General features: G+C 31.2%; 4 protein-coding genes across 4 annotated transcripts; 1 reads left to right on the top strand and 3 right to left on the bottom strand.

Annotated features, from left to right (window-relative positions):
• Positions 1 to 2322: 2322 nt before the first annotated feature.
• Positions 2323 to 8327, bottom strand: LOC113859004. The gene is made up of 10 exons (XM_027491821.1): positions 8209 to 8327; positions 7752 to 7802; positions 6785 to 6901; positions 5786 to 6235; positions 4984 to 5423; positions 4792 to 4891; positions 4575 to 4634; positions 4062 to 4151; positions 3802 to 3909; positions 2323 to 2631 (listed from the first exon to the last, which is right to left on the bottom strand). The coding sequence occupies exons 1-10, from the start codon at positions 8260 to 8262 to the stop codon at positions 2323 to 2325; spliced, it is 1779 nt and encodes a 592-aa protein (XP_027347622.1). The 5' UTR covers positions 8263 to 8327.
• Positions 8328 to 11653: 3326 nt separating this feature from the next.
• LOC113859761 (ABC transporter G family member 28-like) lies at positions 11654 to 17767 on the bottom strand. The gene is made up of 14 exons (XM_027492456.1): positions 17550 to 17767; positions 17371 to 17447; positions 16789 to 17067; positions 16486 to 16549; positions 16256 to 16402; positions 16020 to 16054; positions 15539 to 15612; positions 14165 to 15039; positions 13691 to 13987; positions 12890 to 13378; positions 12476 to 12624; positions 12114 to 12403; positions 11893 to 12032; positions 11654 to 11810 (listed from the first exon to the last, which is right to left on the bottom strand). The coding sequence occupies exons 1-14, from the start codon at positions 17765 to 17767 to the stop codon at positions 11654 to 11656; spliced, it is 3291 nt and encodes a 1096-aa protein (XP_027348257.1).
• A 2983-nt stretch (positions 17768 to 20750) lies between these two features.
• LOC113859760 (transcription factor TCP11-like) lies at positions 20751 to 21254 on the bottom strand. Its single transcript, XM_027492455.1, has one exon. It carries the CDS (start codon positions 21252 to 21254, stop codon positions 20751 to 20753), a length of 504 nt encoding a protein of 167 aa, XP_027348256.1.
• A 1989-nt stretch (positions 21255 to 23243) lies between these two features.
• Positions 23244 to 26822, top strand: LOC113857886 (ruBisCO large subunit-binding protein subunit alpha). Its single transcript, XM_027490155.1, has 8 exons — positions 23244 to 23513; positions 23597 to 23771; positions 23866 to 23987; positions 24071 to 24278; positions 24366 to 24511; positions 24864 to 25170; positions 25522 to 25973; positions 26246 to 26822. The coding sequence occupies exons 1-8, from the start codon at positions 23457 to 23459 to the stop codon at positions 26531 to 26533; spliced, it is 1755 nt and encodes a 584-aa protein (XP_027345956.1). The 5' UTR covers positions 23244 to 23456; the 3' UTR covers positions 26534 to 26822.
• Positions 26823 to 27306: the final 484 nt, after the last annotated feature.

The raw sequence follows: 27306 nt of genomic DNA, 5'->3' as shown, positions 1-27306 counted from the left end.
CGCAAATGCTTTGGCCCCTCTTTGTCACTCACTCGCTGCTTAATTGCTTTACTTTATTCTTTCATCAATTCACGGAGGGTCTCTAATATCACATTGCTGCATCAACACTTTCCTTTATGTTCTACACTTTCTTATTACTTGCTGCTTTTTTATCTTTTCCCTACGTCAATAAAATTTTACCCTTTTACTCGAAAGAAGGTTTTTAATTTTCTGCTACTCTATGTGCCTTTTTCTTTTGATTTTTCCCCACCTCATCAATGTTTGAGTCCCTCAATCTGAAGTTTCATTTGTAGATTGCAACAATACTAGTGGGTTTTACTGTTGATTAATTTTAAATATTTAAAATATGATAATTTTTATTAAAAAATATTTACTATAGTTTATATAATAAATTTTATTAAAAAGTTTAAGGTATGAAATTAATATTTTAATATTTAAAAATCTATCAATTCCGCTCATTATTGCTAAGCTGACGAGGGATTGTGCTCACAATCCGATTGACCATCAAAGTTATTGAGATATCTGATGCTTATTCGACCAATGGTCGGCCAATGATCTTAAATGCATGAATGCATGATAGCTGTAATAAAGAATACTAATGTTTCTCCTAACAATGGAATAAATATTTAAAAATCCCTTATATATATATATATAATATTTAATATTATATGCAGCATTAAATTTTAATAATTTAAATAGTAAAATTATACTGCGTGCTTTTTGCATATACCTCATTAGGTATAACTTAGGATAACGTTTATATTTTTTATCTTATTCAAACATACTAGTAACATATTTTTTATTAGTTAAAATTTATTTAAAAAAAAAACTGTAGCTCGTTAAATAAGATAAAAGATTCGTATAACTTTGTAACTTTTTTTTAATTTCCAGTCAACAATAATGAATGTATTTAAATAAGTGTATTAAAAATATATTAATGATATCTTTATTTTCTTGTTTTATTTTTTAAAATATTTTATCTCTCTTTAAAATTAAAAACAACACGATTTTTTTTCTTTCTTTTTGTAATTACATGACAGATATTAATTAATGTTGTAAAGGCATTTGTTAAAGAATTCAAAAAATATATATCTTAAAAAGTGTGACAGTATAATCCCATAATTCTTAATATATTCTAAACGTGATTTTTAATTAAAAATAATTATTTATTATTTCTTTAACTAAACTTTTTGGCTTATTTTTGTATTTTTTTTAATGATTTTTTTTGTTACTTCTGAACATTTTACTGCAAAAGTGATTCATGAATTTTTTTAAAATTAAATTTTCGGAAGATTTTTCAGAATTAAATTTAAAAAACAAAAATGAGGAAGTGTAAAAATAAAATTTCCATTTGTTTTCCCATTCTAGTGCTGCCTGAACAACGGAATGCATCAATGGCCCAACTCTATGGCTTAGGCCCAAACAATGGAAATAATGGACCTTCTCAACAGCGTTCGTGATCAAGATAAGTAGTGTATAAGTATAAATGGAGTGAGAGTTACATGAATAACTAAAAAAAAGAAGAAAGAAAATAAAGTGTTATTATAAAGCTTACACAAAAATTAATAAAATAAAATTTAAACAACATAGAAAAAATTTCAGCGTTGGAAATGCTCTAACGGGGTACTTATTTTCGTACCCATGCCGAAAACAACCTACAATCAGTTAAATAAAATATTTTATTACGTCTAGTGTAATTTTTTTTAATATGTCTTTTTCTATAAATAAGTAAAACAATAAGTCACAATAGAGTAAGATCATGAAATCAAGAACATTTTACGTACTCATTTTTTAGGGTCCGTTTGATTTGTAATATTTATTGTTCCGATTGGCGTAGGGATTTTGTTCGGATGAAGAAGCGAAGTGTGATAGCAAATTAACAATTGGGGTTGATCAAGAAAAAGAAGATCACTGTCATTTTCCACTTCCAACCCTACCTTATGATAACGTTAATATATGTACAGAACAACATACAGCTTCTCATACTAAATGAAGCATCTCAGGATGTGTTTGGTTAACTAGTAATGAATAAATCACTTTCCCATATAAAAAAAACACTTTCTTCCAAAGCAGACATTTTACTTCTATCAAAGGGAGCTGACTTTACCATACAACCAGGCACTTACTTTTAACAAGGTATTTCTTTATAAAAGTTAGCATGACTGTGATTATGGTGGCTTCCAAAATTAACAAATAAATTGGAGAGAGAAGAAAAGGTTAGTGCCATATGGTTCAAGAATTAATCGTTCTATGTTACATTTTGTACACTCAAAAGTTTTAAAGGGGATTAAAAACAAGGAAGAGAAATATATATATGTAACTTTATATGGTCAACAAATACTGGAATTCATAGTCATAGGGTATCTTTTCAACAATGGTAGAAGCCTTGACATTACTGTGGCTTTTAAAGCAATCAACCATGGATTTCCTTAGAGTCCCAGATGTGGGTAACTGGTTGCATACCCACTCCACCAGCAACTCAGTGTCCCCAGCAAAATCATGCATGTTTCTTAGGAGGAGCTCTGGGAAAGCTACCCTTTTGGTGCTTGTAGCCAGAATTGAAGCTTGGAGATAGTCTAGTTTTGATTTTTCCAATTCAGTTGTAACACTATCGGCTGTGTATATCCTCACCTGCATCAATATGCATATCATGTCATTTCCTTGAATTGCACGTTATTTTTTAATCAAATAAACGTTAGCAAGACATTATTTTTAGTATATTCCTTTTTTTAATGTTCCATGAGTCTCCTCTAATATAAAATTAGAGATTTGTCTCTTGAGACATTATTGAAGTAAGCTTTGTTCCTTTAACAATTATTATTTTTTATATACATAATCATGAAGTAAACCTGATCATAAAGTTTAAGGTACACAATTATGTAATGATTGTATCAGACATTGTTGGTATATATTTTTCATTGCTGTTGACAATTAACAAGATTTTATAAAAAATACACTAATTCTTAAAGTTGGCTTGTGCTTAATATACATTCCTTGTAGGGTCAAGCCAAACATTTAGCATTAAATGTTAAGGGTCGAAATTTTTTTCAAAAACATAGAGGGAAGCAAGAACTTGTTACCTATGCATAATTTATGGTGCATTATTTTTTAAAGTCTTGAAATGCTGTTTGCAAATGTTCACATCAGTTTTTTTTTTCTAATCATTTTATTTATCTCCATAAATAGAGGTCTCGTCAAGTAGAGGAATATGCATTGAGGAGAAGTAAAACCAAGTTTCTTTGAGTGAGAAAAAAAAAGAGTGAGTAAATTCTGAAAGTTTATAAAAAATAAATTGAATTAGATACCATTTCTGTAACTTCTTGAAACTATAAAATTTGTAGAATTTAAATAGGAGTGGGTCTTACTAAAAGAATTATGGAGTGAAAAGGATATTATCATTACAGTGAAATATTGGATGTGTCCTTTTAATATTTAGTACTGTTACACCATAAATCTGATTTTATTTTATCAAAATAACTATTAATTATATTTTTTAAAATTTTAAGTTACATTTACACTGCATTTGTTAAGCCCAACACCCGTCATGCTAGGATTAAAAATTCAAATATTTTTAACTTGAATAGCCTCTAACACAATATTAAATTTGAACCTTAAATCTAACTCAACTTTGAAAGTTAACTTATAGATAAAAAGTAGTCTAAGTCTTATAATAATAAATATTTTAGCCATAAGACATCGTAGCACTTTCTGTGTATTGTAAAAGCGTGTTGCTAGCATTAGTGTATTTATTACGAGGGAAAGAACGAATATATAGATATGTTCTTTAGCTGAAGGACTCACAGCTGGAGAAGAACGAGTTCCACAACATAGAGCAAATGTGATATTAGGATCCATAAACTCAAGTCCATAAAGTTCACGAACAACTGTTTCTTTCTCCTCCCACTCACCCTTTCGCTGTACCTAAACCATGAGATTTGAGATTTGCATAGTTTTTTAGTTATTACAACAGTAATAAAATTAACGAAAGCTAATCAGCTTGCCTAATTGTTTCTGTATTTAGAAGAACAAGAAGAAACTAGGTAATCATATTTATTATTTACCTCTTTCATATTAGAAGTGTCTCGTTTCCTTAATATGAAATGCTCTATTGATTGAGCATTTATTATGTTGCCTCCTACATTGAGGGTTGCCTGCACAGAAGGAATTCAATTGAACATTAAGGGGTTGTCTCATTTATGCTATTTTTTAAGAAAAATGTTATTTAAAAATAATATATCTTTAAAAACTTCATAATAATTAGAGAAGCTTTTTTATAAAACTAAAGCAAAAAATTGTTTTAGTGGTTATATATATATATATATATATATATATATATATTTTAAGAAAAAAAAAACTTATTCAATCACATTTTGTTATGTTGTTGGTGCGGTAGAATGCAAAAATACCGATACTTTGTGATACTTTGCATTTTTTATGTAATTTGTACAAGTCACAAAGCACCAGTGCTCTGCATCAATTGCACTGAATTCAGATTCCCCTTTTTGTCACCTGATCAGGGCAAAGTGATGCTGCAAACAGAACAAGTTACATCTGTATCAAGATTTTTAGCGTACCTTGTTCATCAATGCAAGTAGTTTTTCTGGGGTGGACGGCACACCATATTGGATAAATCCCTGAAACAAACAATACATTAAGCATGGTCCTAATCAATGTCTTAGAATTCACCTTCATCTGATTGGTCATGAATTAAATTCCTAAAAGATTGATCTGATGTCAATACAAAGATCATAAAGAAATTAGAAGAAAAAAAAATTCAATTTTCTACTATACATGCATAATACAAGCATTGTACACGTTGATCCAGAATGCTAACTTCTGTTGGTTTGTAAGGCTTTTCAAATCAACAGTCTGAAGGTTGCTCATCAAGATCCTGTAGACCACAAGAAACAAATGAAAAAGTTGTTCTGAATTTTGTCCATTAGTCCTTGTACCACATTAATGTACACATCATCCATGCCATACCTTAACTTCCTTAGCAATGGTATAGAGGATGGACTTGAGATAAATTTTGGATCCATAGAGCTTGAGGTGAATATAACCAGGTTCTTATAAGGACCAATGTCCCTTGGAATAGACTCTTCTGTATAAAAAATACCATATGGGTCTTGTTGCCTTGATTCCTTTTGCAACAAAAGGTTTGATTTTGGGTTTGACCCAGTATCAACCCTGAAGCTTCTTGAGCTTAAAGAAGAATGCACAGACCTTAAAATGGGTCCTGATTTCTCCAATTCCATTGCTCTTGATGTTCTGAGTAATCTCACATATATGAAATTCAAACACTTCATGATGCTCTCAGATAGCTTGTTGGGTTGCCACTTAAGATCATTCTCTTCTGACAGAAGTGGATCTAATAGTGATCTAGTTGGGAGATCCAAGTACATCTCTGGATTACGTTCTCGCAGCTGAAAATAATTAAGTGATTGCAAATTACAAATTCATACTCTTGACGTATGACAATAATGCCTATTCTAAGTTATAGTGATCTTTTTTTAAGTTTTGATATTTTATAATTTATAAAGAAAATATAAGACTCCAATCTCCAATGATGTCTATTGATTCAAGTAGCCAACCATCTAGTGGGATAAGATTTTTTTGCTGTTTATGACTACTAAAGAAACTTGGCCTGATTTTTGTTTTAATGAATTTTATTTATACCCTTAATTACTTTAGTGAGTACTATGGTCATGAGACCAAAAATAATGCTTATTTTGATTTAGGAAAATAAACCTACGTGGATGGTAAAATGGGCATGCATATTACATACCTTGGGCGATGGATGGCGGGGATCACGCATAGGTGAAGGAGGCTTCACTATCCCATTTTTTCTCGTAAGTCTTTCTTGAAATTTCACATCTTCTTGGAATTTATTTTCTTTCTGTTCAACAGAATTTTTAAGAAAACCTGTTTTATCATTTAGACTAAAATCATTGAGATTATAATCGCCCTTTATAGCTTTGCTTATGAAATGCAATGCCTTTGTTTCAAATGCCATCCTTTCTTGAACACTTCTTCGAATAGGACTAGGATTTGGAATTGTTGTAGTTGATAAATGATTGTTAGAATTGCTCATATTCCCTTGATTCCATGTTTTTGACTTTGATTCCTTTGTGACTTCTTGTTCATGCTTCAAACCAGCTTGGAGTTGGCCTATTTGGCATTCAAGTCGCGCTATCTCACCCTCAACCATGACTAGCTCTGTTAAGATTTCCCTCATCTGAACAAATTGCATAATTAATGTTAGTAATTTTTTTCATGCATATTTCATATACTTTACACATATAGCTTCTAGATTTAATAATTCCTTTAAATTAAAGAGAAATATAATGTATAATTAAATTAATGGTAAATATATTCTTACTTCGTTACTTTATACATTTTATGTTGAAGTTCAATTCACTCTAAATGTGTCAGAAACAATTGAATTGAGATAAATTAAATCATCTTAAGAACTCATTTGATGAACTTACTTAATAACATTTCATATACTTTGATGGACCTATTTTATAAGGAAACATTTTAAAAACTTTTTTTTTTTAATTTTATAGTAGCCATGTAACATCTCTCAAAGGCTACATGTGTAGCGCATGCCACGGATGAACTTGCTCTATATATTGAGCCCATATCTCCAGCTCGATAATTCCAAAGCACACGGATAAGACCATACATACCAATTTGAAATAATGTCTAACACTACGGAAAACTAGCCAGAGAAAGAAAGCAATATAATAGCAAATTGTGGTCGAGGTGAGGATTATATAATTACCTTGGGCGGAAGAAAATTTGGAATAGATATCGCTGAACCATTTGGTCTGTTGTGAACCATCTCCAAGATCTCATGAACCTTTTCTTCTTGGTCCAACAACCTTTGAAGCATAGCTACCTGTTTATCACATTAAAAAATCTCATTTTTTAGTGAAAATGTCAATATATCTGTGATAAGAACGTGCATTTTCCTTAATTGTCCACATTAAATACATAAACTTAAATTGTCAAATCGGTTGGACATTTGCACGATGATATGAGCAAGCATAGATTTTCCAATTTAAAGCTGTGCTTTTGAGGGGTATGGTTCTCATTCACTGATCGTCCTCTACATTGGCAAAAATAGCAAAACTTATAGTTCCAAAGTGTTGTACTAAGTATTGCTATATTTTGACGTGATCATGAACTCACTCGTAGCTTTTTCAAAAGGAGAGCGACACTTTCCACTTTCATCTTAATTGACTACTATAAATAAATGATACTGGTTATGGTAGCCAACAATCATCTTAAGAAAAGGTAGCCTATAAACTATAAACAGCCATTTTCTACGATGATCAAAAGACTAATGTACTTCATAATTTTGGTTACGGGTGACGTTAAATAATCCAATAGGCAGATTAATAGTTCGCTAATTTTTGTACAAATCTTAATTCGTAGTGATATCCTTAAACGCACTTCCGCCTTTGTTCAAAGGAAAAAAAAAAACTATTTTCCGAGTCAAAATCTTAATATTGAATCATATAAAACGGGCATGCTGCAATCGAATTTATGTGTTTCAAATGATGCGTTAGAAGAAATTGATCCAATTTACGCTTCTCATCCTCTATATATTTGTGTGAGGGTGCGTACGCACGTATCCTATGGTTCATATATTCATGGACGTTCATTCTTCTATGTTAACATTCTACATAATAATTCTTAAGAATTTGTCATCAAAATGTGCAGTATATATGTTTGTATGTAAATACCTCTCTTTCAAGTTCCTCTCTTTTTTGTCGTCCAGTAATTTTCTTTTTTCTCTGCAAACAAATAAAAAGAAGCGGTTCAGAAAAGTGCACGCACTTTTTTGTTATCTAACATTCTGAATGAACTGATGAATACAAACAATGCTTTGCTTTATCAGAGAATATAATGAAAATGAAGCATATAATACTAAAAACTAAAAAGTGTTCCCCTCCACTCACCAACCAAAAATAAGAAGAGAGAGAGGAAACAAAACGAAAATAAAAACAAACCATCCTTACATGTCTTCATTTTAAGTACACTTAACGTATGCCACGCATGTACTTGGTATACGACACTTATGTTTTACTGATGCATTTTCTTACAAACATAAAAACTATATCTTGACAAAAAATATATATATATTTTTAGAAGTGGGATTAAAATTATGATGGATGATAGTAATGAAATGAATAGACTTACAATGATATCAGAGGGAGAGTGTAGTGATGATGAGAATTCTACTTGAGTTTCCATGGAAGAAACGTGGGTGCAGGCAAGTTTGAAGGCACTCCAACGTCTAGAAGAGACATTAAAACAACAGGGAAATGGGGGGCTATGAGGTTCATGGAAGGAAGGGTAGTGTTGGTGAGGGGATGATGAAACAATCTTGGGGGCAAAGAAAGGTGTTGATGTTTGAGAATGAATGAGACAAGAGAGGGTTTTGTTTGTGTGGAGTGTATGAGAAGATGAGAGGGAGCTTTCAGCAGGGTGTTCATGAAGTTGGTTTAGGCACTGAGATAATAACCGTCTATGTTGTGGTTGTGGATGCTGGTGGGAGTGGGACATCATGCACAGAACAAAAAAAAGGAGGGTGGTGTTTGGTCTCTTGGCGTAGCTTGCAATCCTGGTTTAATTTTTTAGAGTTAGATAACTGTTTTCACTTCTCATTGGTTCATTCGCATTCTAAGTTCCTTTCTAATTACATGACTTTAAGTAAAGGTAGCCTCCTCAGTTTTTTTAATGTTTTTGTTTGGTTGGTTGATGTATAGGTGAGTTGTTTTTTTTTATTTTCACAGGTGTTAATTGGACGAATTAGATAAATTTTGAATAAATTCTAATGAATAAAAAATATATACTATTAATTTATTTTAAATTTGTTAAAAATGTATTAAAAATTAATTAATTAATTCATAACATATTTAAGAAAATTTTATTTAATTCATCTATTATAAATGAATATTCAACTCATTCATTTAAAATATATTATATTTTTTTAAAATAATTAAATAAAATTTAATATTTATATACATTCAACACTATAAAATATAGGGCCCATCCTTTAAAGATTTGTGTTCAACTAAGAGACTTTGAATTACTTTATCTAATAGATTGCGAAATATTATGAATAATTTATAATCTATCTAATAACAAATAGTTATCTAATCAAACCATTCATTTATATTGATTATTATAGGTATATGAGTTATTATTTGAATTTATGCACGACTGAATTAGACATAGATAAATGAATTAAATTGTCAACCCTATTTTGTACTCAAACAAATTGTAACTTTAATTTAAAAACATTTAAATAGTGTTAATATTCATTTTAATTTTTTCTCTTGTTATCACATCATATTATTGTTCTCTCTTATATTTCTATATTTCTTTAAATATAGACATGCACCCAAAAAATTTGTACTAACATTTTTTTGAACTAATTAACGATAATAACCCTGACAAATTCAAACAATCCTAACAAAGGTCAATAATAATAAACTTATCTTTTTATCCAAACAACTAAAATTTAATACTATATATATATATATATATAACTTTTTGCTATTTCATTGTTTTCTTCTTCTCATGATAAAGGGAAAATTGTACAAAATCCATTACTCAAGATAAATCTTTGCTGCCAATGTTGCCTAAATTATTTGTATTATATTAAAAAAAAATTGGGCCTAACTTGCTTAAAAAAAGTTAACTTTTAGAAAGATGGTTGTTTAACACTTATAAAAAGTATATATATCATATTAGAAAAACAAAACTTAATTCATTGACTCTGGTTCTAATCAAGATGAAGCATCTATCTGTGTTGATCCATATATCAAGGCATAAGAAGAAAAATCAAAGAAAAGTAATATTGGGGGCAATAGAATCCTTTTTTTTTTATTGGGTTCGTTGAGGTTTAAAGAGATCTCATTCATTCCCATCCACCTATAGAAAAATAGCTTCCACTAAAGGAAAGAATGAAAGGAAAAAACTCCACACATAAGAGGCCGGTGCCCATCCTCTCGTGTCACGTATTGTTGTAATCATATCTGGACCATGCTACCTTTATTTAGATTCATCATCTTACAGGCAAAGCTAGTTAAGGCGATCATAGCCAAAATCCTTTTCTATAAAATTAACTATTAATTAATCAAACTTATTTATATTACATATTTATCTGTTAAGTTCAGAGAGAGAGAGAGCTCTTTCACATTTTTCATATAAAGTAAAAGTAACAATAATAATAATGATAAGTCCAAGTGTAATAATCAAGCGATAAAAACATCTATAATTTTTTTAGAACAATATGCACTCCATCTCCTTTCTTTCATTGATTATTGTGAAAAGTAAAATTGAAATTAATCAATGAGTAAGTGATTTCATAAAACCTTGGCCTATTATCTGTGGTTGTCCCTGGCTATAGTCGTATGCAGTAATTCATTTTTCCAGTTAAATAAAGGTTAAAAAGAAACTGGGTGGTTATCATTTATAAAGGTTGTCTTGAAATGTCAACATATTTTTGGAGAACCTACAGCAGATTTTGATGCACCAACTAAATTAATGTTACGAGTAGGATACAAATACTCCTTTTTGCTGCCTTATGAAGACAACGTCACTTTTCCTTTTCTTTCTTTTTAAAAAATGATTCATCAAGAAGCTAAGCTTAGTCAAGACGCTGTAATGATATAATTACACTGAGCTTGATTCAATTGTTAGAAAAATAAAATAAAATAAACGAGAAATGGAGCAACCGAGAAGGCCACGCGTAAAAATAAATAAATTGGGCTAAAGTGAGATAGCCTTGCTCTGTTTGTTCCATTAGAAATGAAAGGAAAAACGACAAGAGAGAGAGAGAGAGAGAGAGAGAGAGAGGAAGGGAGGGAGGGAGAGAGAAATGAAATGAAAGAAATATAAAAGAAAAAATATAATAAAAACATAATATTTCTATCATTTGAAAGATGATAGAAATTAAAAAAAGAAGATATTTTTATAATATGAGATTTACTAAAAAGATTATTCCTTTCTCATAAGTCGAGATTTGGGTATTGATGAAGAAAACTTTATAATATATATATATATATATATACACCAATGGTATCTTATTTTAAAAAAGGAAAAGTTTTCAAACTAACAAAAAAGCACTTTCAAACGATTTATATTTATCTTCAATAAAGATGTTTATAGTTTTTGGAGCAATGCCAATGGTCTATTACAACTAGCAATTCGTGAAGCATTTATTGAAGGTATAGAACAATTTATAGCTCCACAAATTGGTTGATTGTGTCATGTCATACAATTTGGCTATTGTCATCACCAAACGAAATATTTGACGGAGGCATGAATGATAATGTTAAAACTGTCCAAGCTTACTCTATGCAGAGCTTGCTGTTGAAGCACATTGGACAATAGTATTGTTGAAAATCCCAATTAGAGAGAAGGGACCTCTTCTAAGGAAGTTTAATGCTACATTATCCACACCTAACAATTGTCAAACAATGTAATAATCTTCTCTCCATACTAGAATACAACCAATGCCACGTTGCTTTACCAGTTGTTGGGCACAGGCCACAAGTTGTAGCACTAGCCAGTGTTTTGGACATACCATTTTTAATTTGTCCAAAGAGAAGTCAGAGGAATTGAAGTGGTGAAACTATTTCTTTTGGAAGGTTATCATACAAAAAAATGCAAGCATACGGCTAATAATTCCTGTTACGATAAGAAGGCCTAAACATTGGTACCAATCTTTGAGATCATAGCCATAGGAATGAAGTGCACCACATCGACTTATTAACCAAACTCCAGCATATCTACATAGGAGAATATTAGAACATGAGAAAAAAAATCAAGTGATTAATCAACATGTAGCCATGAAAATATCACAAGTCAAACCTTTTTGCATTTGATATTACAAATGCTTCAAGGGCCCACTTGGTGTAGCACAAATCAGATATAAAGCGCACAATACTGCTATCTTCTTCATTATCATAGGTTGCCACAAGAGTCAAAACTACTGGGAGTAACACTGACCACTGCATAATACAACAAATGACTTAAACAAAGATAAAAGACATGACAACATCACCTATAGTGGAAAGGGTCTAAAATCTCACCAGCTGAGCTGGACCTGGTTGAAAGAAGATTGCTAACACATAAGCTATGCCAGTGACACAATATACTAGACACAGCAGAACAAAGTAGTTATCTGTGACAGATGATCTTGGATTGTTGAAGAAATAGAACATGGAAAGATAAACTAGAGGTTTGATAATTGTACTGAAATGGTCTACAGTATCCTTTGAAAGAAAGTAAGCCAGGCTACTCATGCCTGAAGAGCTTTCCCTCCAGTAGTGCAACTTATCCAATGAGAATGATCTCAAAGCCGCAATCTTGGAAAGAAGTGCTGAAGGAAAGATATTGTTAGATGACAAAGTAGGAAACATGGTAATAACAACAAAATTCAGATGAAACTTACATACTGCTATTACAGTGTATGTGTAACCGGTTGCCCCAAATGTTTCATCACTCACTTTTGCAAGTGTTCCTAAGCAGAGACCAGCTAGTAGTAAAATCAGAAAATCTACAGCTTGTGTTCTAGCTTCTCTTAGCCTCTGCTTACCAACTCTGTAAGGAACCAAGAGCACGTAAAAAAATTTTGGCAATTAGCAAAAAGAAAAATGCTAGGAACACAATCTTCAACACACTTCTTGCCATGGATTAGTAAAAAGGTCAAAAAACTTACCTCATAAATTGATTAATTTTTTAAAATTGACCAATCACATAAAGCATGTTAAAGAGTGTATTCAAAAGAACATGTTACTAGTATTCCTTGTAGCAGAAATATCCTCTCTCTCTCTCTCTCTCTCTCTCTCTCTCTCTTGTAACTTACCTTCCGAGAAAGTATTTGTATTGTGTGAACACTCCTGGTGTCATCCTATTAGACAAATCATTTGAATTTAAGAAGTTATGATGAAGGGTTTCCTTCTTCATCTCAACATTGCACTTTACATCCTGCCAAAGTTCTCCAGCAAAAGAGGGTGCTTCAGCATTCTCTGCAGGATTTGCTGCTCCATGCGTTGAACCTTCACTTGTGGTGGCCATTCCTTCTACAGTTTGTAACATATCCATGGGCACTGGGTACCCATTATGAAGCATCCATCTAACAGGTAGTTGTTTATAGTTCACTCCTGTGCTTGGACTAAGTTTTACTATTCCTTCTAAAATGTCAATGTAATAATCTGGAGGGTTAACACGATCAGGGACAACAATGCCCATACTGGAAAAGTACTCTTCCACTTTGTTTATGGGTCCATGATACACAGTAAGACCACCTTTTGCAAGCAGTATAAAATCATCAAACATCTTGAATAAGGTGTAACTGGGTATCACACAAAAAGAACAAAAAAAGGATTATTTAGTGACACCACTGTGTTGTAGGTATTAGGATGCATCCCTATAAACACCCAAGTTAGTCTAGTAAATATTAATTACTTTAGTCTCTGACTTTGTAAAATGTCAATTACTTATAGTTCTCCGCCTCATCTTTTACTATCATTAACAACTAAAATGAATGCTTTTTTACAAAATCAATTCCTAAATAAGAATTTAGAGAAGTGTGAGACTAAAGTATCTGATAGCTTACAATTTTAAAGACTACTTTTGACCTGTGCAACATAATTGTGAAAATTACCTCGGTTGATGAAGTACCACGCATATGTTTACTCCTTCAAGAGCTTCACGCCTAAGTGCTCTAAGAAGTAACTGAGAAGATGAGCTGTCCAAACCGGATGTAGGCTCATCCAAAATTAGAAGGGAAGGTTCCATCACCATTTCAAGTCCAACATTTACTCTTTTCCTTTGACCTCCAGAGATTCCTCTCTTCTCCACTGTTCCAACTAGAGAATCCCTTATTGCCTGTAGACCTAAGGCCTCAATGACTCTTTCAACCACTAACACTTTCTCTTCTTTTGGAAGATCAGCAGAAAGTCTACAATGACATATAAATATAATTAAGAAAAAAAAGTTAGAGGAGAAAACGTAGTAGCAAGAAAATGTATTCAATATCTTCTTAATCATTTGGATGACATATGAATGAGAGTAGTTAAATAGTTTACCAAAAGATGTTAAACATACAAGAAAATAAAATGCTTAATATGTGGCATACCTGCATCTAGCACTGAACCACAAATTCTCTTCCACTGTCAAATTGCCATGCACAATATCATCTTGTGGCACAAATCCAATGATCTTCTTGTATGATCTAATAGAAGATTCTTGGCCATTTACAAGAACTTGTCCAGTTGTGTGACATCCAGTTGCTTTTCCAGTTAAAGCTGAAAGAAATGTTGTCTTACCAGCCCCAGAAGGGCCCATGACTGCTGAAACTCTGCCAGGATGTAGTTTACCAGTCACACATCTTAATAGATGTTTATTTTTCCCTTTTAAAGTAAGTGTTAAATCTTTGAAAGCAACCTCAATTGTAGGCCTCTTCCTTATTTCAATATCACTAGCCATTGAAATTACTCCCGAAAATGTCAAGTTTTTGTTTTGTTCCTGTAAAGCCTTTTCTTTCTCAATTTGACCATATGCATACTTGAAAATTTGGCTTTGAGTATGCAACTGCTTTCCCCTTGGTGCTTGCTTTTTAACATTTTTATCTCCTATCTGAACATTAAACCCTTCTTCACTATCAGGGTTTTCCTCAATATCATTTATTATTTTTGAGAGGTTATTTTTATCCTTTTTCTTTCCTTTTGATGGACCAACAACAGGGGGTAAATCTGAATGTTTAGAGCCAAAACCTTTCAAATCTGGCTTTCTTGAAGTTGTTTTGCGAGAAAATGTACGTGATAACTGTGATTGCAATCCTACTGCATGTTTCTTGGCAATATCTTTAGCAGATTTCCACTTTTCACGTGCTTGTGATTCTCTTACACTTTGAGCAGCCCTTTCTCTTGATTTTGCTTGTCTTCTTTCTCTTGTTGCAAGAACTTGGTCAGAACAATTGTATATGATAATAAGCAAGAAACACAAGCCAGCCTGTATTGAAATTTTAAGAGTTAGTTCTACTGGACCATAGTGAACTTGCATTTTTAACATGCAACATATTCTCGATCTAAAAGAAGGTCAATTCCACAATACTCCATTGCCTCTAAAATGACAGGAAGTTACATTTTAAAAAATCATAGGTAAAGAATATATTTAATATTTATAAATTTTTTGTTTGTTATCTCTTAAATTTTAAAATATTTGAAAATTGTCCATATCATATTTACTGATGATGGGATGCAAATCTAGACATGTCATGTCATATGAAAATTCAAGAAGGAAAAAAGATAGATTCAATTTTTGTCATTGATAAATGCTGACAAAGAGATATAGCATTAGAAGAAATGTTTAGGAACTAAAAGTTAATATAAAATTAAAAAAAAATCCAAAACCAAGGTTCACACTTCACAATGGCATTGGTTGCTTGTTATGTGTGTGTTAAAGCATACGAGCAATACATCTTAATATGAAATGTTTAAAGATTACTTACAAAAACCAGGACACCATATGCAGTGATATTTTGATTTGCTGATTTAGGCTCACAGGTTGCCAACCTAAAACACCCTGTGGAAAACAAAAATGAAGAAAAGAGAAAAGGTTGCTGGAATTGTTATTTTACATCAAATAAATCAGCCTTCACACCTATGCTATTCAACAGATATATATAGTTGAATTGCATATAAAAATAGAATATCAATTATAAAATGAATAATGGATACATCAAGGCATTAAGCAATAGCATAAGAAGGTTTCTTTTAAGTTTAGAAGTAACATGTTAACATGTCTGCCAACTTTAAATCATTCATATGAGATTATTATATAACTTGTTGACACGCCTAATAACTTTGCTTATGGTCACATTACACAAATTTCCCAAACTTAAGAACAACATAGAGAATGACAATGACCACAAAAGAATATGATTACAAATATAAATTCACATGATAAAATGACAAACTTGAAAAACTTACTCTCTTGAGCAGTAGAACCTGTTCTGCAGTAATACCTACAATTCATACATAAAAGTAGCTCAAAATAATATATAACCGATGGCTATTAACATGAGAACAGATAGCAGCCAAAAGCAAGTTTCAAGATTTTCAAAATTGTGTGAAGTTAAAGCATACAGGTAATGAAAAAGCAAGTGGCTTCTTATAAATTTAAGAACAGGTTCTAAAATTAGAAGTTCAGGTAAAGATAATAGTACCCCTTATTGCAAGGATTTTTTACGATTGTAGAGGGACAAAATGACCCTGCTGAACAAAATACCTCACTGCTACTTGTAATATCTGCCCAAATATCTGCCCCTCCACAAGTATGGTTAGGCTTTCCAGGAGGTAGCTGATAACGATATCTGCATATTGATTCTGCTAATAAATATTAAAGTATGCCAAAATATGAATGTAGAACCAGTAGAATTAAAAGGGAAGGACTTACGGTTCACATATTCCACTAGTTTTATTGAGTTCTGCACGTGGACAGTAAGAACCCAAAGGACAAGCTAAAATAGTAAACAAAAAAAAGCAACAAACGAATGAAATAAGAACATTCAAACACAACAAAACTACATATATAAAGTTTTCTCTTATTTTGGAGTTATCATAGCAAATCAAAATAATAGAAAAGCGCAATGCTAGTGTATAGTCAACAATGAAGAAAAAAAGTACATAGAAAAATGAAACTAATTTAATGTTGTGATGATTGTTGTAACTTGTAATTTGTATTAGCATAATTACTTACGTATCATGCATGTGAGACCACGAGGGCAAAAGAAACCTTCACAACATGGTAGGCATTCAGCAGATCTAATAGGTATATCCTTCTTGTTACTATTAAGGTCTACTTTTTGATTAGCTCTACACCCCCATCCTGGTTCACAACCATTAACCCATGAACTCATATTACAATTTATGTTGGGCTTCAAAAAGTTTGATTTGGTTCCTGACTTGTCCCCTGAAGCGAAACTTCGAGCATAGGCTTCTATTTCCCCTGCTGTGCACAAGCGTTGAGTAATATCTCCTGAAAAATCACCGAAAACCAACACAAATTGTCCCATAAACTATTGAAAAGGCTTGAGAATAGAGCAATGATTCATGATGATATCACGAAAGACGAAATAAAAATCCATACATATTTTGCACTATCACATTTATTTTTCCTTGTGCACATTCATGATCATTAATATTTATATGATCATGTTATAATCTTTCTATACGTGCTACCCTTTTTTGTATATTCAATTTTTTGTACATTTATCATTTACCATTATACAAATCTACGAAATTCTAGGCATTGTTTTGATTACCAAAGTAATTTAAGTACCTTTCATTTGCTGGGCACACATGGTCAAAAAGGTAAGATCTTTGGTGAAATTGAACGCCCCATCCCAATCAGCGTCCCTGAAGGAAAACAAAATGGTACATGATATAATTGAATTGACAATATGTGACAATAAAAAGAGGTACATAGTTTGTGAAGAAAAAATTAACAACGAGACTTACACATCAACTATGCAATAGCCCAATTCTTTTTTAATTGCACCCTTGAACACATATGTATAATTGGACATGCCACGATACATTTCTTGTGCGAATATCTCAACGCCAGCACCACCACTCGAACCACTCTGTTGACATGAAACTGGCCATGGCCCCACAATGTAGCTTATTACAACAACTATAACAAAAGCAACCTTCCTTGTATCGCTAGGAAGATGCATCATTGCATTAGAATATATTTGTTTCTTAATATATTTATTTATTTACAATGTGTTAGATTTGTTGATATCAAAAGAGAGAACAAAATTCAAAGGTACAAAGGGGTGGATTCATGGTGAAAATGGGTTGACGAGTAGAGAAGCAGAATGGGAAAGGAGGATGGGAACGAGAGAGAGAGAGAGAGAAAGTGCAAGAGCTGGGTATTCGCATTTTCCTATCAAAAAATGACGTCAAGGAGGAAGAGTTGGCGATGTATGGGGAAGGAGCATTTGCTTATATCAAACCAAATAAATGTTACATACTCCATCAATTAACCAATTAATGTTAATTTAGTGTAAAACCTATAAATGACACATATGCAACCTCATACTACATGTTTTGACTTTTACCAATACTATTCATTTTAAGTATGGATAAACTTTTTATATATATATACTTCTAACTATACCGTTTAAACTTTAAATTAACACAAAAACAGGTCCTAAATGTATTATTGATTGAGATCACAGCATCCAAGAGATTAAGCCTATACAAAAACAATTTCATATACAAGGTTTGAGCCATGTATTTTTAATTAAAAAAAAAACTCTTTTAAAAATTAGAAACAAACATGCTTTAAATATTCTCGTAACTCTTTTTTCTTTCCTTTAATCCTCCACCATAGACAAGATTGTTGAAAGAAAAGTATTGACTAGTGTCTGAAAATTATGGTACAAAGATTGTAGATAAAATACATGGTGTGCTTTCTATCAAAGTTCTTAATCTTTTACATTTTAATTTAATATTTAACCTATAAAATACGAACTCATTGTTTCATAATAGATTCATCCAGAAGAATTTTTGTAATACAGAATAATGCTCGTACTAAAAATAAAAGTGACAAAGAATATATTATATATATATTAGTGAAAATAATGTTAAATCTCTATTGAAAATAGTGAGAAAAAAGGTTTATTATATTTTCTTAATTATTTTTAATTTTTTAACAACGAAGTTGGAATTTTTTAAAAGGAAAACTAACAAATGAATGACGTTGTTAACTGATTTTTTTCACTTTTTCAAAGCTTTTGGTTTAATTGAATTTTTTTAATTTAAATTTTATAAATGTTCTGTTTTTTCTTTTTTAAACTGATTTAAATATTTTACATTTAAAATTTAGCTTTTTTTCTATTTTTTTAACCTAAACTCATAAATTCTCATTTCTTATTCAAATTTTTATAAATAAAATTATCTTCCACTCAAAACTAACTAACAAAATATTATTTTTCACTCCAAATAAAATATTAAAAACTTTATTTTTAAACATTAATCTCACATCTTTAAAATTTTCCAAATTTTATCGAGTTTTCTCTACATTTTTAATTCTTGAATTTTAAAATTATTTTATGTTTCCTATTACAAATTTCTAAAAACTAAATAAAATTGTATAAAATTAAAAGTAAAAAGACTTAATTAATTAAAAAACTTAGACACTAACATTATATATAATTTAAATTAAAAAAATTTAAAAAAATTGATCTAATTTGTCTTTCATTTATTAGTAAACCAATAAAAAAATACCATTTGATTTTGCTTGAACTTGTGTTTAAAATTTTTATGTTAGAGCACAACTAGTAGCTACGAGAATTACTTTCCTTTTCTTCAAGATAAATTTTATATATATATATATATATATATATAATTGAATACACCTATTTATTTTTAGATAAAAAAATTTTTACATTAGTGTAAGTCAAAAAATTTTTACATTTCATTTTAGTCTTTTATTTAACTTACATCTAACAGCTAATGAAATAATAAAATATAACCCATTAGATGTAAGTTAAATGAAAACTTTGAATCGAGTATAAAAATTTTTAGACTTATACTAAAATAAGAAGATAGTATTTTTTATTTTTATATATATATTTATAATTATTAAGATGTAAAATAATTTTTTAATTGAAATACAATTTAAGATATTTAAAGTCATGTATAAATTAAGTTTAATAATTATATTTATTTTTTACGTATAATTTGTTTTTAAAAATTAATAAAATACTTTTTTATTTTTTATTTTTTCTTTTACATTAAAAGTAATTATTTAATGGTTACTTGATAAATAATTAATTTTTATATTTAAATTATAATTTTATTTTTTATTTTTAAACTAAAGTAAAAAATAAAAAATATAAATATATTTATGTATTTATATTTATATATAAAATTGATTATATTTACTCATTGCTATATGTATTTGTAACTAATTTATGATTATTAAGATTTAAAATGTTTAAAATTATATATAAATTAAGTTTAATTGTTATATTTACTTTTTATATATAATTTATTTAAAAATTAGTCAAATTATTTTATTTTTTTGTTTTTTCACATTAAGAATAATTATTTAATGATTATTTAATAATTAATTATTTTTATTTAAATTATAAATTTTTTAATTATTTATAAAATAAATTAATTAATAAAAATATATTTATCCATGTAAAATCGTGTAACGCACATGTATATTTAGTATATTAGTAAATTTATATTCTATATATTTATCTATTTCCTTTAAATGATAATATAAAACAATCATTTTACATGTTTTATTAGATATAAATTTATAATAAATAGTTAAAAATAAAAAATATATAAAGATTAAAAAAATTGAAAAGACTAAAACTCAAAGAGTTTAAACACAAAAATTATTTTCATATTTAAACTTAAGAAAATTATTTTAATATTTATATAAAACAAAACAAAATAAATATTCTTTATAAATAAAAAGTTAAATAATTAACTGTTATAATTTAAGAAATTAAAATAAAATTTACTCATTCAACAAGCTAAGCTAATGGCATGGACTAATGATTTGTATTATTATATGACTCCAGATACTAATCTGTGTACAATTGCTGATTAATTAGAAAATTCCAAATACCAACACCATAAATCTTTCTAGTTTTGCTTTTACCATAAGCATCACTATGCATTTCACCTCCATTAAGCCAACCTTGTCATGAATGATTGAAGCATTGCCATATCATTATCAGAAAACTCGGCATCAAAGTTGTTTAGCAAATCAAACTCAAACGGTAGAATGGCTTCTTCAGACTTGACGCCATTACCTGCTGACATGGGAACCGAATCCACATCTTGAACATTATTTTTGTCCTCAGAAGATGCTGATGCAGATGCAGATGCAACCATGGATGATGACACCCCAGAGCCGGTGGCAGCAACAATGGAAGGTTCAGCTTGGCGTAAGAGCCACCCAATGGTTTCTCCATGAGTCTTGTGACCAAGCTCACCAGTGAGTTGGAAGACACGTGCGGCACACAGTGGTGACAACAGAACACGCCGTTCTCTTCCATTCACCTTCGTGTGACGATCCTTGTTGCCTCTTGATCTCCAAGGCTTTAGCTTTGTGTTAATGGGTTTAAGTGAAAGAGGGGTCTCAGAATTCATGGGTTTTGATTGGTTTTGGCTTGCACTTTCTGAACTCATCATTATTTATGCGATGCTCTTGTTTGTTCAGATGTGTCATGTAGAACTCACTAGTAGTAGCAAGAAGTTTATTAATATAGAGAAGGAAGATGAATGGATTATCACGATTTTTTGCCTTAAGAATTTCCAAGTCAATGATCTGAGCTTGAATTTCTGGGTATGGTAAAACTATTAATGCCTCCTTTGGTAACGTCCAAGATGAACATTTTTGGTATGAGACTCGGTCCACTAAGGATTGAATCCAATGTTTGGTGCATTTTGGAAGGTAAGTGTAAGTTTTTTTGGGTTGCTGAAAATGCAGGTACAAGAGGCATGACGACAAGTAATTAGTAGGAGTCAGCGGTATAGTTGAGGACTTTTAAATGTTTTCAAGAATCATGCTTAGTTGTCTTCACTACATTGGGTTGAATTCTAAGCCTTTTAATCGTTCCCATTCCTCATACATCTATCTTAGTTGTCTTCTCATTACAGCCCATAGCAAACAAGTTGACAACTCATGTGCATTGCATGGAAGGGTTACCATGTTTGAAAAGATAAAAATTATATTTTATGTGATATTTTTGCAATGTTTAGTTAGAAAAGTTTTGTTTATGCTTATTTGTGAAATTTAAATATTTATATTATTTAATAATTTTTATAAAAAATAAGATTAATTAATTTAACTATTTAATCATCTTATATTATCTTTATAATTATGTATATTAAATTTTACATAATTTTAACATTTATATGTATATTTTTTAAAATTTTATATTTATTTACATTTTAAAAATATATTTACATTAAAATAAAGTAATATGAGTAAATATATATTAAGTGTGTATTTATATAGAATTTTATAAATTTGATAAAAAAATTTTAGACCAGTAATTATATTATTAGTCTTGTATTAATATAAATATTTAAATTTAATATCTAAGTAACATTGAAAGGATTCTTATTTAGCATATTAAAATTTAATTTTTTTATTAGTTTTAATTTTTATGTTTTAATTAATTCTAATGAAATATAAAATATCTAGCCACTTTTTTAAAAATAAATTAGTCTCATTATTTTATAAAAGAAAAAGTCTAAAAACTTTTATATTTAATCTGAACTTTCTATTTAACTTACATATAACAGTCAGTAAAATATTAAATGTAAATAAAATAGAAGATTAAGATCGAATGTAAAAATTTTTAAATTTATATAAAATTTTTTTACTCTTTTTATAAAAGGTAAAATAAGCAAAATTAAACATTTATAATCAACGCACTAAGACTAGATAAGTTTTGTTAACCGCAAATCATAAATCTCGTCACAATTTTGTTGGCTGCTTCACTTACACTGTGAACCAATCTAGGCCACCTCAAATGGTGGACACACTAGATGTAGATGCTATTAGTTAGCCCCTAAACAACTCTAATTTTGCCTCTAAGCATGCTTGTACCTAAAATACATGAAAGTATACCTAAATCCTTATAATAGGAATGGTTTATACTAACCTAGTATAGGACCTTGATATACCCCTTGGCGTCACTCAATGACATAACTTCACTAGAATGAGAATTTCATCTAGGAAAGATACACTCAGGCTTATAAATATCAAGGGGTAAAAATTTCTTAGGTATGCAAGTAGACACTATATATACTATCACTCTACCAAAATTTTGCTCTCACTTGAATGTTAAATTGTTGTCTGAATTATAATTTTTTTAAAAAAAAGTGGGTCTAAATAGACAGCTAACTACTTTATTTATACACATTATTCACTACTCATATCCATTCTACTTACATTTTTATAACAATTTAAAGTATGTATAAAAAAGTATATGCTTATTTTTCTTGTCACTCGTAAATTTACTCTAAACACATTCCTTGTGGAATAATTTTATTATTATTTATTATTACCAAATTTTCTATTAATTTGATTCCTAGAAACAAATAAGATGGAAACAGCTAAAAAATAAAAATTTAAGAGATTATATTTTGCATAGCATTACCATCATTAAAGGTGCATGGGAACAGTGAATAGTAAGGACAAACCCAAATTGCAACCCAAAAATTAACGAAGAAACCCCTCAACGGTTCTGGAAGAGGCGGAATTTTCTAGAACCCCAGGGGTGTCCATATAAACCCAAACCCTAATATCAATTACTCTGTTTAGTGTTGGAGTTAGAGCAACCACCCTTAACCCTTATCCATTTCACTCCTCACACACCCATGGCTTCAGCAAACGCCCTTTCTTCAGCCTCCATTTTACGCTCTCCCAATCCACAGGTTCCATTTTACTTCTGCATTCTCATTTTCCTCACAATCCTTCTCTTCTTTCTCACTAATTCGTTTCTCTTCTTTTCTTACAGAGTCTGAACCGAAGACCCAACCACAACGGAAGAGTGAATTACCGGCAACCGAACCACCGCTTTGCGGTCAAAGCCTCCGCCAAAGAAATTGCCTTCGACCAGACTTCTCGCGCCGCCATTCAAGCCGGCATTGACAAGCTCGCCGATGCGGTTGGCCTTACTCTTGGCCCTAGGGGTATTATTATCTATTATTTGTTTGAAATTTCAGCTTAATCAATTTCATGTTATGTAATAATGATTGGATTGATGAGTGATTGCATTGTTTATAGGGAGGAATGTTGTGTTAGATGAGTTTGGAAGCCCTAAAGTGGTTAACGATGGTGTGACAATTGCTCGAGCTATTGAACTTCCTGATGCTATGGAAAATGCTGGTGCTGCTCTCATTAGGGAGGTGTGTGAATGTTGGTGTTTTGGGTGACAGAGATTTTTTGTTTGGTTTTTTTGTACTGATTTTTGTGTTGAAATGATATAAAGGTTGCGAGTAAGACCAATGATTCTGCGGGTGATGGGACGACTACGGCTTCGGTTCTTGCTCGAGAGATAATTAAGCTTGGGCTTCTCAGTGTGACCTCTGGTGCGAATCCTGTGTCTCTCAAAAGAGGGATTGATAAGACTGTGGCGGGTTTGGTGGAGGAGCTTGAGAAGAAGGCTAGGGCTGTCAAAGGTGGAGATGATATCAAAGGTATTGTTGGTTTCCCGTTATTTTTAGAGTATGTGATATATGGTTTGTTGGGTTGATGATTTTTGTTGGTGTTGGAATTTGCGACAGCTGTTGCTTCTATTTCTGCTGGGAATGATGAGTTGATTGGGAAAATGATTGCGGAAGCTATTGACAAGGTTGGGCCTGATGGTGTTTTATCCATTGAGTCTTCCTCGTCGTTTGAGACGACGGTTGACGTTGAAGAAGGAATGGAGGTATGGCTTCTCTATGGAATGGTGATGATGGGGAATGAGAATATAAGGGGCTATTTGGTTTCAGAAAATGTTTTGTCTTCATTTTTTGTTTTTACTTTTAATTAACACTTCGTTTTCATGTTGTTTCTTTTTTTAAACATTCGCATAGGAAATAGTAAAAATATAATGAAGTTATTTTCAGTATTTTCTGTATAAATCTTTAAATATAGGAAATATAATTGAAAAAAAAGTGGTAACTTTTGTGATTGAATGTGAAAATAGAAAATAAAACAGATAAAACATACTTAGAAACAGAACAGTCCGTAAGTTGTGTTGTTTCTGATTTAAATTATGTAACATTGTTTGCATGCAGATTGACAGAGGGTACATCTCACCTCAATTTGTCACAAACCCTGAGAAGTCAGTTGTTGAATTTGAGAACGCAAGAGTCTTGATTACAGATCAGAAGATTTCAGCAATAAAAGATATAATTCCTCTGTTGGAGAAAACCACTCAATTGAGAGCCCCTTTGCTTATCATTGCTGAAGATGTCACTGGTGAGGCTTTGGCTACCCTTGTTGTGAATAAGCTGCGTGGTATCCTTAATGTTGCTGCCATCAAAGCTCCTGGCTTTGGTGAGAGGCGAAAGGCTCTCCTTCAAGACATTGCTATAATGACAGGTATGTGAACTTTCCATCTGTTTAAGTTTTCTGTTGGACATTGACCGCATGTAACATTTGTGGCAAAGTTTTAAATGTGAACAATTTGTGTAATCTTAGTGTGTTAAATGTAGGCTAATCCTGTGTGAAATTTAGTCTAGTTTATTTCAGGCAGAGATGTATTAGCATTTGCCTGGTTATCCTTGGAATTCTGTCCAATCAATATAATGAAATGGCACATCTGCCATGATTATGATCAAATACATCTGTTATTGGGAAACACATTTGTTGTGGAAGTGTCATTCTGAAGTAGATAATTATTATTTATTTCCTCCATGAGACTGTTTGACATTTCATACCTTTAACCACTAGGCGCTGAGTTCCAAGCCAGTGATTTGGGGCTACTTATTGAAAACACCTCAATTGAGCAGCTTGGTTTGGCTCGGAAAATTACCATCACCAAGGATTCTACCACTATCATTGCCGATGCAGCATCAAAGGATGAGTTGCAAGCCAGGATAGCACAAATAAAGAAGGAGTTGTCAGAGACAGACTCAATCTATGATTCTGAGAAACTGGCTGAGAGGATTGCTAAATTGTCTGGTGGAGTTGCAGTCATCAAGGTTGGTGCTGCTACAGAGACTGAACTTGAGGATCGTAAGCTCCGTATTGAGGATGCCAAGAATGCAACTTTTGCTGCCATTGAGGAAGGTATTGTACCTGGTGGTGGTACTGCATTGGTTCATCTCTCTACTCATGTCCCGGCAATCAAGGACAAGCTTGAAGATGCAGATGAGAGGCTAGGAGCTGACATTGTGCAAAAGGTAATAATCAGCTTGCATGTTTTGACGAGTATGGTATAATTATCGGTTTTCCATAGCATGTGTTCCACGACAACACCGACACACAAAATTACACTACACATATACACAAGCAACATCATAAATATGCTTAGATACATTTAAAATCCCCAATAATTAGTGGAAAAATGTAATTGGATGGCCAATTTAAATGAAGATACCAAAAGTCGAAGTACTGTAACATGCCCTTTGACATGGCCAATTTGCTTAAATGCGGATCTTTCTGTTATGTGCAGGCACTGATAGCACCTGCATCATTGATTGCTCAAAATGCTGGAATAGAAGGTGAAGTAGTTGTGGAGAAAATAAAGAATGGTGAATGGGAGGTTGGTTACAATGCTATGACAGACACGTACGAGAATTTAGTGGAGGTTGGAGTTATCGACCCTGCCAAGGTAACAAGGTGTGCTTTGCAGAACGCTGCTTCAGTTGCTGGAATGGTGTTAACCACACAGGCCATTGTGGTGGAAAAACCCAAGCCCAAGGCACCTGCAGTTGCTGCCCCGCAAGGCCTTACTGTTTGATTTTTAGGTTACTTTCTTTGTAGGGTTACGGCAAAGAACAGTTTTGTGCAAGAAATTGAAAGAGCGCGAATGTTCGGATGTATTTTTAATCGATGAAAATGTATTTGTAAACATAGTTTAGTTTTAGATTTGTTTGGATTGGCGAGGAAAAAGGGAAATGATTATATCGGATCCTGAACTTGGTATGTTTTCTTATTGAAATAAGATAAGTCTTTTGAGATATTTTTCTTTTATTAAGCCTTGATGTTGTAATCATTGGTTGGTTATTAGAAAGGATATTCTACATTCTATTTTTTTAATATTTTAAAATTGAAAGATATAAATTTTTTTTAATTAAATTATTAATTTTATTATTATAAATTAATGATGATGATGATAAGAGGGTATTAAGTTTTTAATTATAAAAATCCTCCGTACTGTTAATTTTACCTTCTTAAAAATTATTTTTTCACCTTATTCCTTAACTGTTGCAGACGTTAGGCTTTTGGGTGATACGTTTAGGTGGCGGTAACAACGTCACTTCTGCTTTAGGGTACTTAGATTATTTTTTTCTTGTGTTATTAATATTCGATGCATAGCCGAATTATATTGATGATTGGCCTTATTTACTGCATAACAATTATTGACTTATTATTATAAAGATAATGTAAAATTATTATTTTTATAATAAATATAACCGCACGTGGGCTCGGTTTTGTTTGTGTTTGACTATAGATGATCAATGTAAGGATTTACTGTAAAGATAAACAATTAATAATATAAGACTCGGACAA

This window comes from Abrus precatorius, unplaced genomic scaffold (genome assembly GCF_003935025.1).
Source record: "Abrus precatorius isolate BTA unplaced genomic scaffold, Abrus_2018 Scaffold2, whole genome shotgun sequence".
Lineage (NCBI taxonomy): Eukaryota > Viridiplantae > Streptophyta > Magnoliopsida > Fabales > Fabaceae > Abrus > Abrus precatorius.
The sequence above is the reverse complement of the archived record's forward strand: the minus strand, read 5'-3'. Positions and strand labels throughout refer to the sequence as shown.